The sequence below is a fragment of the Microcaecilia unicolor genome, chromosome 13, assembly GCF_901765095.1.
Source record: "Microcaecilia unicolor chromosome 13, aMicUni1.1, whole genome shotgun sequence".
Lineage (NCBI taxonomy): Eukaryota > Metazoa > Chordata > Amphibia > Gymnophiona > Siphonopidae > Microcaecilia > Microcaecilia unicolor.
The window spans coordinates 37,977,941-37,996,142 of record NC_044043.1 but is presented as its reverse complement, the minus strand read 5'-3'; the positions used below and the strand labels follow the sequence as shown (position 1 = coordinate 37,996,142).

Genomic DNA, 18,202 nt, shown 5'->3' with positions numbered 1-18,202 from the left:
GCCAATACTTGGTTGTTAAAGTCAATTAGAATCTAATTATTTCACTAAGTTATGTGCATAACTGACTTTATTCTACAACTTGGGCACACAACTTTGTGCGTTAATTGCCGGATTCTATATAGTGCACCTAGAGATCTGTGCCAAAATCCAGGCATGTTCTGTAACCACGAATGTAACTTAATTGGCTTAACACGCTAATCAGCATTGATAACAACAAGCAATAATGATTTTCAAATTACTATGTAAGCCACATTGAGCCTGCATTGTGTAGGAAAGCGCGGGGTACAAATGTTATAATAATAATTGGCAATAATTAGAATTTGCACACATAACTCACTAAGCATATTCTGGAATTGACTGCACCTAAATTCTAATGTGCGCAGTTCAAAAGGGACGTGTCTATGGGCAGTGAAATTGGTGTTCTTTGGGCATTCCCAAATTTACCTGCGTAGTGATAGAATATGGCCCAGCGCAAGTAAATCTACGTGTGGGGATTTGCGACATGTTTTCATTGGTGTAAATGGAGGTGTGTAGTTTCAGGGCGCTGGGATTTCGACTAAAACTACGCACATTTGCCAAGTGGAAATTGCTAGCGCAGTTTAGTAAAAGGGGGCCTAAAATGGAAAGGATTTAATCCATCGGAACTAAACTGAACTGCCTTCCAGAGCTAGGGAATTTATTTGTAAAATTTACTTATCCTCCTTCAGGCCAATGGCTCACTAAATCTGTGCCATTTTGCCCACTTTCACCTTATCTCAGGTCACATAAATATACCCAGTGCTTCTAGCAACTGTAACATATGGCCCTCAGTTCACTCTTAATACCCCCACCCACCCTGTCTTACTATTAGCAAATAAAAAGCCACTACAATTGATTTTCTATGATAGCAGTATAATAATTTAGTGAACGTTATTTGCTTTCACTAGTATGTAATGTACTCAGCATAAACCCAGCTCCAATCCAGCACTTGTGGTGATGGTGGTGAAAAAGATTAGGTCAACAAAGGAGGAAAATAATTCCAATGAACATAACTAATTTTATGGCATTGACATTCTGTTCACAAGAGAATGTAGCTAGTGTTGAAATCTTTATGAAGATGTAGCTGTTTAGTGACATGAGCGGAACTCATGACAGCGATAGGAGAATGTTTATGTTTCAGACTTTCTATGCCATCCTTCTCAACAGTATCAGAGCACTTTACAATCATCCAGTTTCAAAAATGACAACTGAAAGAGGGAAGAGGTGGATAAAGAGTGGTCAGGAGAAGCTAAAAGAGATGAAAAAGGGGAAGATGAGGGGAAATCTGAGGGAATATAATATCCGCAAATATAAATGGACTATCTCTAAAATATGATTACAAAAACATTTTATCAAATTACAAAGAAATCACAATCTTTAGTCCTCTTAACAAAGATATAAACATGCTTTATTGAAAACACTCTTAAAAGAATTTCAATGAATAGAGAGCTGCTGACCCTAATATTTAAATAACCCCTAAATTCACAACAATCCCAATAATAACAATGCTTCTGAATTGCAGTGAAATGTACCCAGCACCTTAAACAAATTGTCCTTAAACAAGTCTTCACTGCTGTGGGAAAATAGTTGCGTTAATCACTTGAGTTTGGACAGTGCTCCACTGACACACTTGAAATAATAGTAGGAACTTGGCAGCTGGCACTAATTCAGAGAGATCCAACCTTTAAAAACTTGCATGATCTCAAAGCCTTAATCACAAAATCACAGTTCTTCTAATCTCGACATGATCTCATGTTTCGCCTCAACGGCATCTTCAGGAGACTAGATCAATATCTGAAACAGCATCGTCCAGGGGCAGGACTAATAATAACTCTTTCCATATATGCACGGACTCCTCCGGGCTAAAAGTTACCCCCAACAGCGCTACTAAAGCAAACCCATTGGTGTCTCAGGGGAATATAATTGCTTTCCAAATTGTCTAAGACTTCCGAAATTGCTCATTAATCAGAATATGCCGTAGAGAAGAATATCTGTTTAGTACAGATTTAAATCTGGTGAAGGAACTCTCAGCAATGTAAGAAAGGCGGTGTGATGAGAGATCTCTATTCTCATTGCCAACGGAGGGGGCACATTTAGCAGCCTATTACACTGGGATTACAGTTTACCAGTCTGAAGTCTACCATGATCGTAAGATACCAGCAGGTTTGACAGATAGACAGGTAGGCCAGTATGAAGGGTTCTATGCCAGTATTAATATTTTGAATTTGATCCTGTAGACCAGGTGTGCCAAACATGGGAATCGTGGACCGCATGCAGCCTACAGGGATGTTCTGTGCAGTCTGCATCATAGTATCTAATGCACATTCTAAATTTAACATCTAGTTAATTACATAATGTAAATTTGGCTCCTATGTAATTGTAATGGGGAGAATAGGGAGAATGAATATTTTAGTGCAGCCCATCAATGAATGCGGGCTGCCATAGCAGCCCATCATAAGACATGAGTGAGATGTACCTGCTGTACATGACTTGTAACCAGTGATGTTCCTTTGTGAGTACAAGTTGAGTCAAATTGCTGCATTTTTGGATTTTTTGTAAAACTTTGAGTATAGATAGTTTGAGCTCATTGTATAAAGAATTGCAGTAGTCTAGTCAATTAATAACTAAAGTCAGCAGTGCATTTTTCTCTACATAGGGCCTAATAGTACAAATGCACCACAGAGAAAAAAAGCAGGTTTTAACTATGGGTAAGACTTGAGCTTCAAAGGAAAACTGTGAGTCCAAGTAGTAGCCAATACTTTCAGTTTTGAAACTAGGGCTGTACTGAATATTTGGCCCCTAGTCCCCTGAGGCACCGACGCTCAGAAGCAAATGTGGGTGATAGAGGCCATTAGCGCCAGACAATCGCCCCGTTTACCATAACACAATGCTGAAAGACCCCTACTGTGGGAAACGAGCGTGCCCATGTTCAGTGCAAATAGCATGCTAATGCGATGTAAATGAGGTAATTTCCTATTCCCTAGCAACATTCCATGTAGAAGCCTGCCCTTGCAGATCAGCAACAGAAGCCTGCGCGGCCGCATTGCTGATCTGCAAGGGCAGGCTTCTACATGGAATGTTGCAAGTGGAATAGTAATATTCCATGTAGAATCTCAAATAGTAGCAACATTCCATATAGAATCTCAAATAGGGAAAGGGAAAAGGGACTTGATATACCGCCTTCCTGAGGGTTTTGCAACTACATTCAAAGCGGTTTACATATATTCAGGTACTTATTTTGTACCAGGGGCAATGGAGGGTTAAGTGACTTGCCCAGAGTCACAAGGACTCAGTTCCCCAGGATCAAAATCCACTGCACTAACCACTAGGCTACTCCTCCACTAGCAACATTCCATGTAGAAGCCTGCCCTTTCCTATTCCCTCCAATGATCAGAGAATAGCACAATGGACAAGGGCACCCTTAGCGCTGGAAAACCTACCCCAGATTGGAGCTGGCATTAGGGTGTCTACACAGGCTCTGGGACTCTGGGAGAGGCAGCGACTCACCCCATAGCTGTGACCAGGGTGTGTTTCACGGAGCAGCAGAAATCACTAGAGAAGACTGCTGGGTGCTGCCCACCAGGAGGAATGGAGCCAGAGTCTTTTGGAATTTTTTTCCCCTTCCACCCTTTGTTGCTGTGACTTTGCATTTCTTGTGGAAGGTGTGCGGACCCCCCCCCCCCCCCCATTTCTTCTAGTAATTTCTGCAGTTAACATGACACCGCACATCAGCACATGGTAATTTTCCTCCTTTAAACAGCTAATGTAGCTTAGTAAACAGAGGCACAAAGGAAGCTTGTTGTCCTCCATTCAAAAGTATTTCCCAGATAAGACAAACCTTGTTTCCCATAAGAACTAAGCTGTATTAATAATGCACAGAATGAACACCTGTTTTCAGAATACAATGTTTGAGTGAGCCCAAAAGTGTATACCATTAAGCATTCATTTGTTCTGTAAAGATACCAGACTTTTCTAACTAGATTGTTGACATTGGTTTAGCTGAGAATGCATAGGACACAATGAAGACTAATAGAACAACCACGTCAATAACTCCACTGCAATGTGTTTCAAAGGCACAGAAGACAAAAAGTCTCATCCACATGAGGAATCAATGCATCCAGGTAGAAAAAAAGCAAACAAAATCAACTTAAAACTCTTCCGCACCCTGGAGAGATGCATGCCAGCGGTAGCCAAGCAGAACAATAGATTGTGAAACTTCAAAAGTATCCCTGAAACAATCCACACATAGTAAATAATATGGAAGCTGGAAAATTTCCAGTGGGAAAAATATTATGAGCAGTCTATTATAAAGGAATGAGTGGGAGGCTTATAAAAATAGCCCTGATCGGGTGTGGGCCATGGACGAGAGTGACGCCAACTCAAAGAAGTCAAGTGAAAGTTCAATACCTACTGCACAAAGTCTTTCATGCACTTAAGATGGAACATTAAATGGAAAGGTAATTGAGCTGAATATAATCAAAATTACCCAGAGCATGCTGTATAAATTCAGTGCCCCAATATTGGAAAGCATTGATGTGGTTGACAGTGGGTGACGAACGTGTAAGTGCTTTTGTAAACATTTTCTTGCCCAGAGAAATTTTGGTGGTATTTATTTTATTTATTTATGTATTTGTTACATTTGTATCCCACATTTTCCCACCTATTTGCAGGCTCAATGTGGCTTACATAGTGCAGTAGAGGCGATCGCCAATACTGGTAGGGACTATACAAAGTGAGGTTATGTTTGAGTAGTGAACAGTGTGATAGACACATTAGGGGTCATAAGAAGGAAGAGTTGGGTTATGTCCAGTACGAACTTTTATATTGTTGTGTTGCGGGGTTATAGCCTGGTACGTGGTCAAAATATTTCCATGTAGGTGGAGGAGATATTAGGCACATTCATTTTGGGTCTGAGACCTTACCGCCACCCATTCACATAGCGTTAAGGTTTCGCACGTTAACTGGGAAGCAATGGTCAGCGCACGTACAATGCTGATTACTGCCCAGTTAGTGCCGTGTGCCGGAAAATAAAAAATATTTTCTGATGCGCATAGTGGACATGCGTAAAAAAATGAAATTACCACCCGAGGCACGCAGTAGCCAGGCAGTAATTCCAATTTGAAACACATTGTTCGCACGTAGAGCACCTACGCGGCTTAGTAAAAGGTCCCCTTAGTTATAGGTTTCTTTCCTGTGCTTCAACCCTTGTGAAAACAGCAGACAAATTCATTTCATTTTCATTTACATATAACATAGTAAATGACGGCAGATAAAGACCTTACAGTCCATCCAGTCTGCCCAACAAGATAAACTCATTTTACATGGTATGCGATACTTTATATGTATAGCTGAGTTTGATTTGTCCTTGCCTTTCTCAGGGCACAGACTGTAGAAGTCTGCCCAGCACTAGGTTCTAAGTTCTGAGTTTATCTAAGTACTAAGTTCTGAAGCTAACGTCAAAGCCCCTTACAATTTACACTCCAGCCCATCCCTATCTATTCAGTCACGGGGAGGGCGTAGACCATAGAAGTCTGCCCAGCTCCCATTTTGTTTCCAATTACCAGCGTCGCCACCCAATCTCCGCTAAGATTCCATAGAACCATTCCTTCTAAACCGGATTCCTTTGTGTTTATCCCACGCATGTTTGAATTCCATTACCGTTTTCATCTCCACCACCTCCCGCGGGAGGCAGAAGCGGAGCCAGGTTGACAGCGTGGGGGGGGGGGGAGCGAGAGCAGCGCAAGAGCGGACTTCCGCCAGTGCTGGCGCACATTTTCAATGCAACACATTGAGAAAAAAATTAGGCGCCGGAGCTGGCAGAACTCCGTTTGGGGGAGCGGCCGATCCCCTGTCACCCCCCCTGCCTACGCCACTGGTGGGAGGGCATTCCACATATCCACCACCCTCTCCATGAAAAAAATACTTCCTGACATTAGTCCTGAGTCTGCCCCCCTTCAACCTCAATTCATGTCCTGAGTTTCCAATTTTTATTTTCATTTTATTTGGAAACTGCCCCAGAAGATCATAACATGAGCTGCAGTGCAGACAAAAATGAGAGCAAATTTACAAGCATAGCTACTGTTAAAAAGCTTTTTCACTTGAAAATGTTTTCACTGCAGCCTTGAACACAGCCTAAGGGGGTCTTTTACTAAAGATTAGCTCCAGTTATGTGCAGCAGGGCTCATTTTATTCCTATGGGCCCTGCTGCAGATAACTTGAGCTAACCAGAGGAGTAGCCTAGTGGTTAGTGCAGTGGACTTTGACCCTGGGGAACTGAGTTTGATTCCCACTGCAGCTCCTTGTGACTCTGGGCAAGTCACTTAACCCTCCATTGCTCCTGGTACAAAATAAGTACCTGAATATATGTAAACTGCTTTGAATGTAGTTGCAAAAACCTCAGAAAGGTGGTATATCAAGTCCCATTTCCCTTTCCCAATTTGGGATTCTAAATGGAATGTTGCTACTATTGAGATTCTGTTGCTACTATTTGAGATTCTACAGTGCAGGACATCAGACTCACAGAAACAGAAGCCTGCGCAGCCGTGTTGCTGATCTGCAAGGGCAGGCTTCTACATGGAATGTTGCTAGTGGAGGAGTAGCCTAGTGGTTAGTGCAGTGGACTTTGATCCTGGGGAACTGAGTTTGATTCCCACTGCAGCTCCTTGTGACTTGGGCAAGTCACTTAACCCTCCACTGCCCCTGGTACAAAATAAGTACCTGAATATTTTAAACCTCTTTGAATGTAGTTGCAAAAACCTCAGAAAGGTGGTGTATCAAGTCCCATTTCTCTTTCCCTTTAGTAAACGACCCCCTAAGAGCGGTAAATGCTCTTTGAGAAGCAGAGCAGGTGAGGGCTTCTTGACAGATTCCCCAAGCTTGCTATATATATGGATTTATACAAACATTGGCAATATTGAATTTATCCTGTTTGTACTTTACTAGAATGTTTAAAATCTTCATGTGAAATATGGAGTGGCAAAGGGGAGATCTTAAAACCAGCAATAATGGAATCTAAACAATTACTTAGATACATAAGAACCAGGAGGGCTACATTTGCAAGCATGAAAATAAAGGTTAGCAAAAGGAAAAAATATATAGTGATAAACCTTTTTACCAGGCTAATTTTAATACATTTCTTGATAAATCTGATAAAAAGTATCATCTTACTTTTTTGTGATTTTTGTTTTTCTTAGTCTTTATTTCTGTGCGTGCAAATGGACTAACATGGCAGCCACATTGCATTACATGGCTTTTTGTGTCTTTTGTGATTGCCATTGGCATAGTGTAGCTTTTCCCATAAGTTAGAAATCTCCCATGATATCTCCTCCTGCAAGGATCAGTATGCTATTCCATCACTGAAGCAGTAACTTGTCTTCAGTTCTTCCTCAAGCTGAAATTAATGGTCCCAAGTGGGCTATAATCTGATTTTATATTTGGTCAGGATTCCAGAACCTTCTCTTAGATAGGATGCTAAGGGCCCCACAGCATGACTGCTCTGACCTATGTATCAAGGCTTTATTTGCTTTTTTTTTTTTAAGGCCCTACTTGGTGAATCTAATAATGTGATTCATGGTAGATTTAGGAGGAAAGGATAGCTCACAATTTTTTTCATCTGTAGTTTAAAGTCAGTTAAACTCAGGTACAGAAGGTATTTTCTTTAGGGGCATCTAGCCAGAACATTTTTTTGTTGTGTTTCTGGGAATGTTATTTTTTTCCCCCGCGTGTCATCACAGGAACAATGTCATTGAGAGAGTGTGTTTTTTCTGCTTGCCAACAACATGGATAATGGCATTGACGTTTCCTGTGTTGTTTCAAATGAATGCACATTCCTATTGTTCTTGCCCTTAGGGCCTTCCAATCTAAGTCTGTTCCTGAGGCAATGAAGGGTTATGAGTTGCCCAAGATCACAAGGAGCTGCAGCAGGATTTGAACCCTGGCTTCCGTGATTCTTAGCCCTCTAATCATTAGCCTCCAAATTCAATCAATGGTGCCCAAAGTCAGGCATGCGATTGGGTACACCGATATAGAATAGGGTCAGTTACACGCGTAATTTAATTTGCTAATTAGCATTAAATTGGTACATCATTGGTGATAAGTATCAATAACTGACAATAACAAATACTAATTGGCAATAATTTGTAGTTACATGCATAATTGACTTATGCCTCTATTCTGTAAACCAAGCACCTAATTTCTGTGATGTCCAACTCCAAAGTTGGTGTGGACCTGGGAAGGGGCATGGGTGTGTCAGGGGCATGCCAAACAATTAAGGCGTGATATATTAGAATACTGTCATTTGGCACCTCGACATAATAGCCCAGTGAAAATGGTGCCTGTAACAAAATAGCCCTTCACAAAAATAAGACGTATAGTAAAAACTCTGTTTCCTTCCCTCTGGGGGTCCAGCATCTCTTCTCCCCCTCTATCTTTCTCTTCTTTCTTCTTCTCTTCTCTCTCTCCTCTCTCCCCCTCTATCCCTACTCCTTCATCTGAGCTCTGTCTTCCTTCCTCTCTCCGCACCCCCGTGTCATCTCTCTCTCTCTGCACCACTGTGTTTTCTCATCTCTGTCCCACTAACCCTTTCCCTGCATTCTGGCATCTCTCTCCCTTCCTCCCCTTCCCATGGTCTGGAAATGCATCTCTTATGCTTCCTTCCCATCCACCTCCCAGCATAGGCCAGCACGTCTCCCTGTTCCTCCTGCCCGCCATGCGCAGTCTGGTATCTCTCTTGGCCCTCCTCCCCCTGGCAATCCTCCAACATTCCCGTGACAATGTATAATCATTGACTGCCCCCAGCCTCCCTTAGTGCAAAAATCGTCAGCCCTATAACCAGGGGCGTATCTGGACTCCGGCGGTAGGGGGGGCCAGAGCCAGAGGGAGGGGGCACATTTTAGCCCCCCCCCCCCGCCGCCGCCGCCGCCGAGCCCCCACCGCCGAGCCCCCACCGCCACCAATGACTCTCTCCACCCCCCTCCCGCCGCCAACCCTCCCCCGCTGCCGTTCTTACTTTTGCTGGCGGGGAGACCCAACCCCCGCCAGCCGAGGTCTGCTTCCACCTGCCGCTGCCGTAAAAACTTCTTCTTCAGCCGGCGGGGGACCCCAAACCCCCGCCAGCCGCCCCGCGGTGTTTAAAATTCATCTTCGGCCTCTGTGGCCGTGCTGCTGTGATAGGCGCTGTTGAAATCCACTTCGGAGTCTGACGTCGTTGTACGTGCTACGACGTCAGACTCCGAAGTGGATTTCAACAGCGCCTATCACAGCAGCACGGCCACAGAGGCCGAAGATGAATTTTAAACACCGCGGGGCGGCTGGCGGGGGTTTGGGGTCCCCCGCCGGCTGAAGAAGAAGTTTTTACGGCAGCGGCAGGTGGAAGCAGACCTCGGCTGGCGGGGGTTGGGGTCCCCCGCCAGCAAAAGTAAGAACGGCAGCGGGGGAGGGTTGATGGCGGTAGGGGGGTCCAGGGCAAAATCTGCGGGGGCCCAGGCCCCTGAGGCCCCACGCAGATACGCCCCTGCCTATAACTTAAGTATCGATTGCAGGACACATTTAAATGTCTTCAAACATTATACAGCCACAGTCTTCACGATGTCAGGCACATCTCTTACAACATTTTGCCTTGAAACTTGTTTCGCATTAACAGCTTTGTCAGCAGTCTGTGTCTGCTGTTAATGGAGTGAGACCGTATAGGAAGAAAATTCCCTTGACGAAGCTGTTAATGCGAAACAGGCTCCTGTCGGGATCATGAGGTTTCATGAGTAAACCTGGGATTAAATACAGATAAGTGACACAGCTTCGCTTTCAATTCTGTTGTATGAATATACAGCCAAGTTTCAAGGCAAAATGTTGTAAGAGATGTGCCTGACATCGTGAAGACTGTGGCTGTATAATGCTTGAAGACATTTAAATGTGTCCTGCAATCGATAGCAGTTTAAGCAATCGATCAGCCAGTACATATAGATAGGTTCTTAGAAGAAAAATAAAGAAAAAATTTAAAAATGGAAAAGTAATAAATAGAGATACTTAAGTTATAGGGCTGAGCACTTGATATATTTTTGAATGACAATTTTTGCACTAAGGGAGGCTGGGGGCAGTCAATGATTATACATTGTCACGAAGGATAGGCTCACCGTGCTGGTGATAAAAGATAGCCTAAGTGACTGTATGAGACGTCCCCTTAATTAATCAACAGCACTGAGCATCATAGGTTCCACCATTACTTGGTTGTGTATTATTCATTGGTGTATAGGTGGAACATTGCCATTTATTATTTGACAGTTATCCTAGAAATAAGCAGTGAACTTTCTCTATGTCCATTTTAATAATGGCTTATGGAGTTTTCTTTTAGGAAGCTGTTCAACCCCTTTTCAAACCCTGCTAAGCTGACTACTTTTATTACATTCTCTGGCAATGAATTCCAGAGTTTAATTACACGTTGAGTGAAAAAATATTTTCTCCAATTTGTTTTAAATTTACTACTTTGTAGCTTCATTGTGTGCCCCCTAGTCCTAGTATTTTTGGAAAGAGTAAACAAGCGATTCACGTCTACCCATTCCACTCCACTTTAGTTCTCACTTAATTTTTGCTCAACCACCTGAATTAAAATATAAAGGAAAACAAAACATGGAACATGAAAGCAGACCAATATTAACTGCAAGGCCACTCTGGTCTGTCCTCCTTTCCTGTTGCAAACTGGGTTTTATCTTCATAGTAACATAGTAAATGATGGCAAACAAAGACCTGTATGGTCCATCCAGTCCGCTCAACAAGATAAACTCATTTTACATTGTATGTGATTCAGTTCTTCTCCAATAAGTCCTTTCCCTGCTCACCTCACAGAGGCTGGAGGGCTCAGAAAAACGATTGAATCCATCCAGAACTTTCACCTCTAGTCCACCAACTCCAATCCCAGCTCTGGCAGCCTCTTTGAAATGAGACAGTGATTACAACTCAGATCTCAACTGCTCTCAGAATCCTGTGAATTCTGCTGTACACCAGAGCACAATGAGAGAGATCCGCTATTGGATTCCATTACCGTGGCAACCAAATACTATAAAATCACAGAACATCTGAAACCCCGGTTTCTGGACTTCATCAAACAAAACTATTCCCTTCAGTTTTCCCACATTCTTCTGACTGTTGTGAGATGGAAGGCTTGGAGCAGCAGCAACCTTATGTTTCACTCCATTCCTAGGTTAGAAATACATTTTTTAGCAAAGCGTGTATAGAGAGAGCCTGTAAAATTATGCACATGGGAGACATTTCTTTCAGCTCAAGTAATATTTTAACTGGGGAGAGCACAGATGCTTTAACATAAATTTCATTGCATTTTCTCTGTCTGTAGTACTAAATTCCCAGGTAAAGACATAGGAATAAAATATTTGAGCACTTTTTAAATATATATATATATTAACTGATTTTCTTTTGGTTATTTCTAATGACAGATTTGCATATTTGTGGGAGAAACCCTTCTGTTTTCCAACTGGGCTATAACAGCTGACATGCTAATGGTGAGTTTGAACTGTAGAGCTTGTGAAGTCTTCAGAAAGATTCATAATTCATGTTGTGAGTTCCTAGGCTGTTTTTTTTTTCTGGTGAAGCACCACTTTGTATAGGACATCTGGGTCAGAAAAAAAGGTGTCTAAGTTGAGATGGTCACAATCTCCTGGGTATTTTACAAAAGGCTTGCTGATCGTGGAGCCTTTTATAAAATATGTTTAAGGGCATTCAGGAGGCCATATGTGGCACAAATGGTGGGAGCAGCAATTTTACAAAGAAAAAACACATGAAAAAACAAAGCGGCTTCACTGCTGATTTTAAAGCATGCACGTGTACGGGAGTTTGTACAACTACATGTACCAGAGAAACTGGTTAAGCAGCTGAGTTCTAAACCTCAAATGTTTGGCTACTCATGATGTTGTTAAAGACCAGAGGGACAAACGCTATTCCTCCCTCATTCACTCCTCAAACCCCAGGTCTAAGGGCAGTTTGCATGCTCACACTTATGCCTGATTTAGAGGACGTTTAAAGGCTGATGAGGAAGATTTTTGACATACGCGTATATTTCTCTTCTAAAATGAGAAATACATGTATATTTTAAAACAACATGTACATCAAATCCACAACATGTCCCCATAAAATCTGTGTGTGCTGCAGATATACATGGGTAAGCAGTGTGTTTTTCTAAAATTGCTACTTACACATCTAATGCATATGCAAATTAGCCTTTTAAATGTGTAAATGCCACCTGTCCCTTCTAAAATGACCTCCTTTCTGTTGTATGCAAAATCCACTCTTGTAATAATGTTATGAAAACTCATTGGTGTGATCTCGACAGCCATGGGAGAATCCTGTGTTCTGATTGGCCTTTGTCCAATTTTGCTGTACCCAGAGGTTGGGCCCATTGAAACAGGCAGAGCATGTATTGCATAGATGTAAGGGGGTACTCAGTAAAAACATAGACTCCTGGTTTTCATTGTATTTTAAGCTGAGAATGTCAGTGAGACTTTTATTGTAACACATTACCTATAGGTAAAGATTATCAACGTTTGATAGAGTAACTCCGCTTTTGAAATCATTACACTGGTTGCCAGTAGAGGCCCAAATTAAATTCAGAATTATTTGTTTAGCTTTCAGACTGATGCATGGAGAGTGACAATCATATTTGATTTCTTTATTGAGGATTTGATCTGCACTCATTTCTTCTCATTCAGGGGCCTTTATACTAAGCCGCGTAGGCGCCGACGTGCACCCAACATGCGCCAGATTGGAGTTACCGCCCATTTACCGTGTGGCACTTGCGGTAATTTCAATTTTGGTGCGCGTCTGCAAAATATTTTTTATTTTCTGACGTGTGGCAGCTACATTCGTCAAGTGGTATTTGCCGCGCGTGAGACCTTACCACTAGGTCAGTGGCTTACAGTAAGGTCTCAGACCCAATATGGACAGGCAGCAATTTTCATTTTGCCGCACGTCCATTTTCAGCAAAAATGTAAAAAAAAGCATTTTTTTGTAGGTGCACTGAAAATAATTCTGTGTTCACCCAAAACACGCATCTACACTACCGCAGGCCAGAACATTTACATAAGTTTGATATTTCACCAGTCTCCTTTACTAAGGGGCCCTTTTACTAAATAAAATGTGTTAAAATGTGCTTTTATGTTTGTAAAAAATTGGGCTTAGTGCATTTCAGTGTGAGATTTACCCTTCTAGGTCAATGCAGCCTCACAGCCTATGACTTGTTATGTAATGCAATTTATGGGAAGCAAGTTTGGTTCAATGATGAAAGCCTGGCACTGGGGCTGGAAGGACTTCTTTGATTTTGGGGGGTTTCAACTGGGCACTCTTTGGAACCTGGAGAAAATTACTTTACCCAACCTTAATTGGATAATCCTCAGTGCAGGGGCTCTGGAAAAATAAAAAATAAAACAGGACCCCTTACATAGTTTCGAAATACTTTGCAATTGTTTAAACATGTAGTATGACCTTTGAAAATACATATGTATAATGGGTTTTTTTTCTTAGTTAATTCATGATTTCTGTTCCAAATGTCCTCCTTCAACCTTGACACATTCATGAGTCTTCGACGCCTCAATGAATTTTGGGATTTCATTAACTAAGAGCTCAACTGGAGCTCCATCCTGTTGAAAAATGAAGCACTCAGAAATGTCTCGAATTTCAGAATTTTCTGCTGCAGTAGGACATTTTTGGGTTATTTGGAAAAATGTTGGGGGTCCTGTTTTTTTCTGGACACTGTGTAGAATAAAAATATAAACACTGCACAAATACCATGAAGAAAACAGGTAAACAAATGGTCAGTAATTGTAAGTCAACATAAAAATCTATTTGTAGACTCTTAGACCTTGATGAAAATTATGACACAATGCAAATAAAAAAAAATCTTTTAAAGGGGCATTCTTAGATTCGCATAATATGCAGTGTCCCTTGTTGTAAATATTTGTTCTAACTAAAAAGAGAATCTTGCTTTTGTTAGTTTTAACTTTACAAACCACGGGGTGCCCTTTTACCAAACATTGGTAAGAGGTGGCTCATGGTGACGTGGTGTGCGGGTTTTCCACGTGCTGAGGTCACCTCTTTGGGCCGTCAGTAAAAGGACCTTTGTTCAGGAGGACCGATAAATGGCTGTGCAGTAAGCAAAATAGTGCCGATTACTGCCAGGCATACCTCCCAGCATCAGAAAATTAAAATGTATTATTTTTGCACCGGAAGTGGTGCTTGGCAAAGGCTGACTACCGCCGGGCTCCTGGGCGAGGCCGGCAGTAGACTCAATTTGCCACTCACCAAGCCCGCACTAGCCCTTCAGCCCTTTAGTAATAGGGACCCTACATTTCTTTAAACGTGGTTCATGCTTTTTGTTTTTAATAATGAACCTGATGCAGAAAATGGCACTGTAGATAGAGGCATGAGTCATACTTAACGAAGAATTAGAAGCTTCTATATCACTGCTTTGTTTACAGCAGACTGCTACAAAAAAAGAAGAAAAAAACAAGGGTGAACCACAAAATATGTTCTATGGATGGAAAAGCAAATTAAATTTTTGTAGCTTTCTGGTGCTATCAGAAGTCAGCTATGGCCCATTCAGTTGTACAGTCAATAGATGGCGTATTTCAGAAATACTTGAAACTCATTGGCTCATGTCTTCCCCTGGGTCATCTGTACCACATTTTACCTTCAAATACTGCCTTAGTGTCAACACTTTCATGCTGAGTTCACATTTTGCACTAAAATACACAAATGGCTTTTTCCCATAAGCACATTTCCTCCCAGTGCTATGTAGCTTGTAATTGTGGTTTTAGATTCTCCTTCTAGTCCATGTGATGGGGAGCACCACAGGAGCTCATAGGGGAATGCTAATTACGAAACAGATTTGCAAATTGCTTGCCAAATTACTAAAACCCATAGAAGCGCTAAAGCTGTCTTATATATTGGGAAGGAACTTGATGTGGTGTAGCAGACAGCATTCGAGTCAGTGGTGCAATGGTGTCCTATAAGAATACTACTTTCCATTTAACATTTTTCAAGACTTGAAAAACTAAATTTGGGGTTTGTTGTATTGCAGCTCTTGCAGGAACTGGGATGGAACTCCTTTCGTATGAGGAAAGGCTAAAGAGGTTAGGGCTCTTCAGCTTGGAAAAGAGATAGATGGGATGAGGGGAGATATGATTGAGGTCTACAAAATTCTGAGTGGTGTAGAACGAGTAGAAGTAAATCAGTTTTTTTTACTCGTTCCAAAAGTACAAAGACTAGGGAACACTCAAGGAAGTTACATGGAAATATTTTTTTCACTCAACGAATAGTTAAGTTCTGGAACTCTTTGCTGGAGGATGTGGTAACAGGGTTAGTGTTTCTGGGTTTTAAAAAGTTCGGACGAGTTCCTGGAGGAAAAGTCCATAGTCTGCTATTGAGACAGATATGGGGAAGCATCTGCTTGCCCTAGAATTGGTAGCATGGAATGTTGCCATGATTTGGGTTTCTGTCAGGTACTTGTGAGCTGGATTGGCCACTGTTGGAAACAGGGTACCGGGCTAGATGGACCATTGGCTACCCTTATGTTCTTATGTTATGTTCTTGTGAATGAGATATTTAGGATCTAGGATTAAAATGTAGGCATTTCATTTATACCAAAAGCCTAAAATGTTTCTTATGACCATCCCTATTATAGCTTTCTTATAGAAGCTTGATTTTCTTGATTGTCCCAAGAATTCAAGCAAACTTGGGACAAGTACATAGAATCTCTAAGGGAGAGGAAGGGATAGTAGATGATATGGATGGGCAGACTAGATAGGCCATGTGGAGGGGCATTTTCGAAAGGGACATCCTTGCAAAATGACAAAATCCAGGGGTGGGGAAACTCGTATTTTCGAAACAAGATGGACGTCTATCTTTCATTTTGAAAATACCGTCAGGGACATCCCAATTCTTAAATTGGGATGTCCCTAGATTTGGACGTCCCTAGACATGGACGTTTCTGACTTTCAGCAATTTTCGAAACCAAAGATGTCCATGTCAAAAAACGGCCAAATGGAAGCCATTTGGTCATCGGAGGAGCCAGGATTTGTAGTGCACTGGTCCCCCTGACATGCCAGGACAGCAACCGGGCACCCTAGGGGGCACTGCAGTGGACTTCATAAATTGCTCCCAGGAACATAGCTCCCTTACCTTGTGTGCTGAGCCCCCAACTCCCCCCCAAAAAACCACTACCCACAACTGTACACCACTACCATAGCCCTTACGGGTGAAAGGGGGCACCTATATATGGGTACAGTGGGTTTGTGGTGTGTTTTGGAGAGATCACTGTTCCCTCCACAAATGTAACAGGTAGAGGGGGTATGGGCCTGGGTCCGCCTGTCTGAAGTGCACTGCAGTACCCACTAAAACTGCTCCAGGGACCTGCATGGGTTGTCATGGACCTGAGTATGACATCTGAGGCTGGCATAGAGGCTGGCACGACATATTCTTAAAGATGTTTTTTGAGGGTGGCAGGGGGTTAGTGACCACTGGGGGAGTAATGGGAGGTCATCTCCGATTCTCTCTGGTGTTCATGTGGTCATTTCGGGCACCTTTTTGTTCCTTAGTTGTAAGAAAAACATGTCCGAGTGAAAACGTCCAAGTGTTCGTCAGGGACGTCCTTGTTTTTTTGATTATGGGTCAAGGACATCCAAGTGTTAGGCACACCCAAGTCTTGTCTTCGCTATGCCTCCAACCCGCCCCTTGAACTTTGGCTGTCCTTGCGACGGAGTGCAGTTGGAGACGTCCTAAATCGGGTTTCGATTATACCGATTTGGACGTCCCTGGGAGAAGGAAGTCCATCTTCTGATTTATGTCGAAAGATGGACATCCTTCTCTTTCGAAAAAGAGCCCCATAGTCTTTATCTGCCATTTTATTCTGTTTCTATGTTTCATGTTGTCTGTTCTGCAATACTGGAATGATTTGCATTAGCTTCAACTTTCTTTTGAGATCTATAGCCATGTGGAGTTTAGAATAGTTTTTATACCATTCTAAATGGGATACAAATTTTTTTTATCACTCTGAGATCTGTAAGAGAACCATGCACAATTTTATGGGGATAATATTCAACTAGCTATGGCTCCTTCCAAAATTATATCTGGATATTCAATGCTAGGCCATGTCCAGGTACTGGCATAAAATATCTGTGTATGTGTGGTTGGACAGCACTTAACCGGATAAGTACCGATATTCGGCCCTTAACCAGATAAGTTAAACTAGACAAAGATAGGACTACTATATGCGATCCTGTTTATCTGGTTAACTTATCTGGCAATTATCTGGTTAACTGCCACCTCCACCCCCAACCCACCCACACAATACCCTGTTTCGGCTTCAGCGATTAGAGGAGATATTCAACGGCACTGTCTAAGTAAGTTCCACTGACTATTCGCTTGGGGCCTGGTCAACATGAATTAACTGGATAAGAGTCTCTCTTAGGGGATCTTTTACTAAGCAGCGGTAAAGGAGCCCTGCGCTAGCTGCAGTAGTGTGTGTTTCTGCTTCACGCCAGCGCCCCCTTTACCGCAGACAGTAAAATGGCTGAAAACAGAAATGGCTGTGCGGTAAGTTTGCACTTGCTGCATGGCCATTTTGGGGGGGAGCATTTACTGACACCCACTGAGGTGTTGGTAGGGGCTCCTGCGTTAACACGGTGGTAACCAGGCAGTGCACGGTGCTGCCCGATTACTGGTAAAAATATGAAAATAAATTTCAATAGTGACGGAAAAGGTGTGCGCTGGGGGTGGATTTACCGCTGGGCTGCCGTGGTAGCCTGGATTGGTGCACAGCAAGCTTATTGCCATGCACCAACCCTTTAGTAAAAGGGCCCCTTAACTCACTTTAAATATCCACCCCTATATCTCTTACAACTGGTAGCAAGTTGAGTAGACTAAATATGCCTTACGGTCCTTATCTGCCATCCCTGTTTCTATATTTCAGTGCTTTCTCGCCTTATTGTGCTAAACTGCATCTTGGCAAATCCTAGGCCACAGGCAAGTGGAGGAGTGGCCTAGTGGTTAGAGGTGGCCAGTTCAAATCCCACTGCTGCTCCTTGTGATCTTGGGCAAGTCACTTAACCCCAGTGGCGTACCAAGGGGGGGGGGGGGGGGCGGTCCGCCCCGGGTGCACGCCGCTAGGGGGGTACCGTGCGCCTGTCAG

At 42.6% G+C, this 18,202-nt stretch overlaps 1 protein-coding gene across 2 annotated transcripts in view; it reads left to right on the top strand.

Moving 5' to 3' along the window:
• Positions 1-18,202, top strand: part of SPNS2 (sphingolipid transporter 2) — a 219,385-nt gene that overhangs the window by 175,398 nt on the left and 25,785 nt on the right. For both annotated transcript variants that reach the window (XR_003939903.1, XM_030185886.1), the window contains exon 9: positions 11,460-11,525. Coding sequence is in view for 1 of the 2 variants with exons in the window: in XM_030185886.1 (XP_030041746.1) it covers positions 11,460-11,525 (66 nt within the window). In the remaining variant the exon portion in view is untranslated. The remainder of the gene's footprint in view (positions 1-11,459; positions 11,526-18,202) is intronic.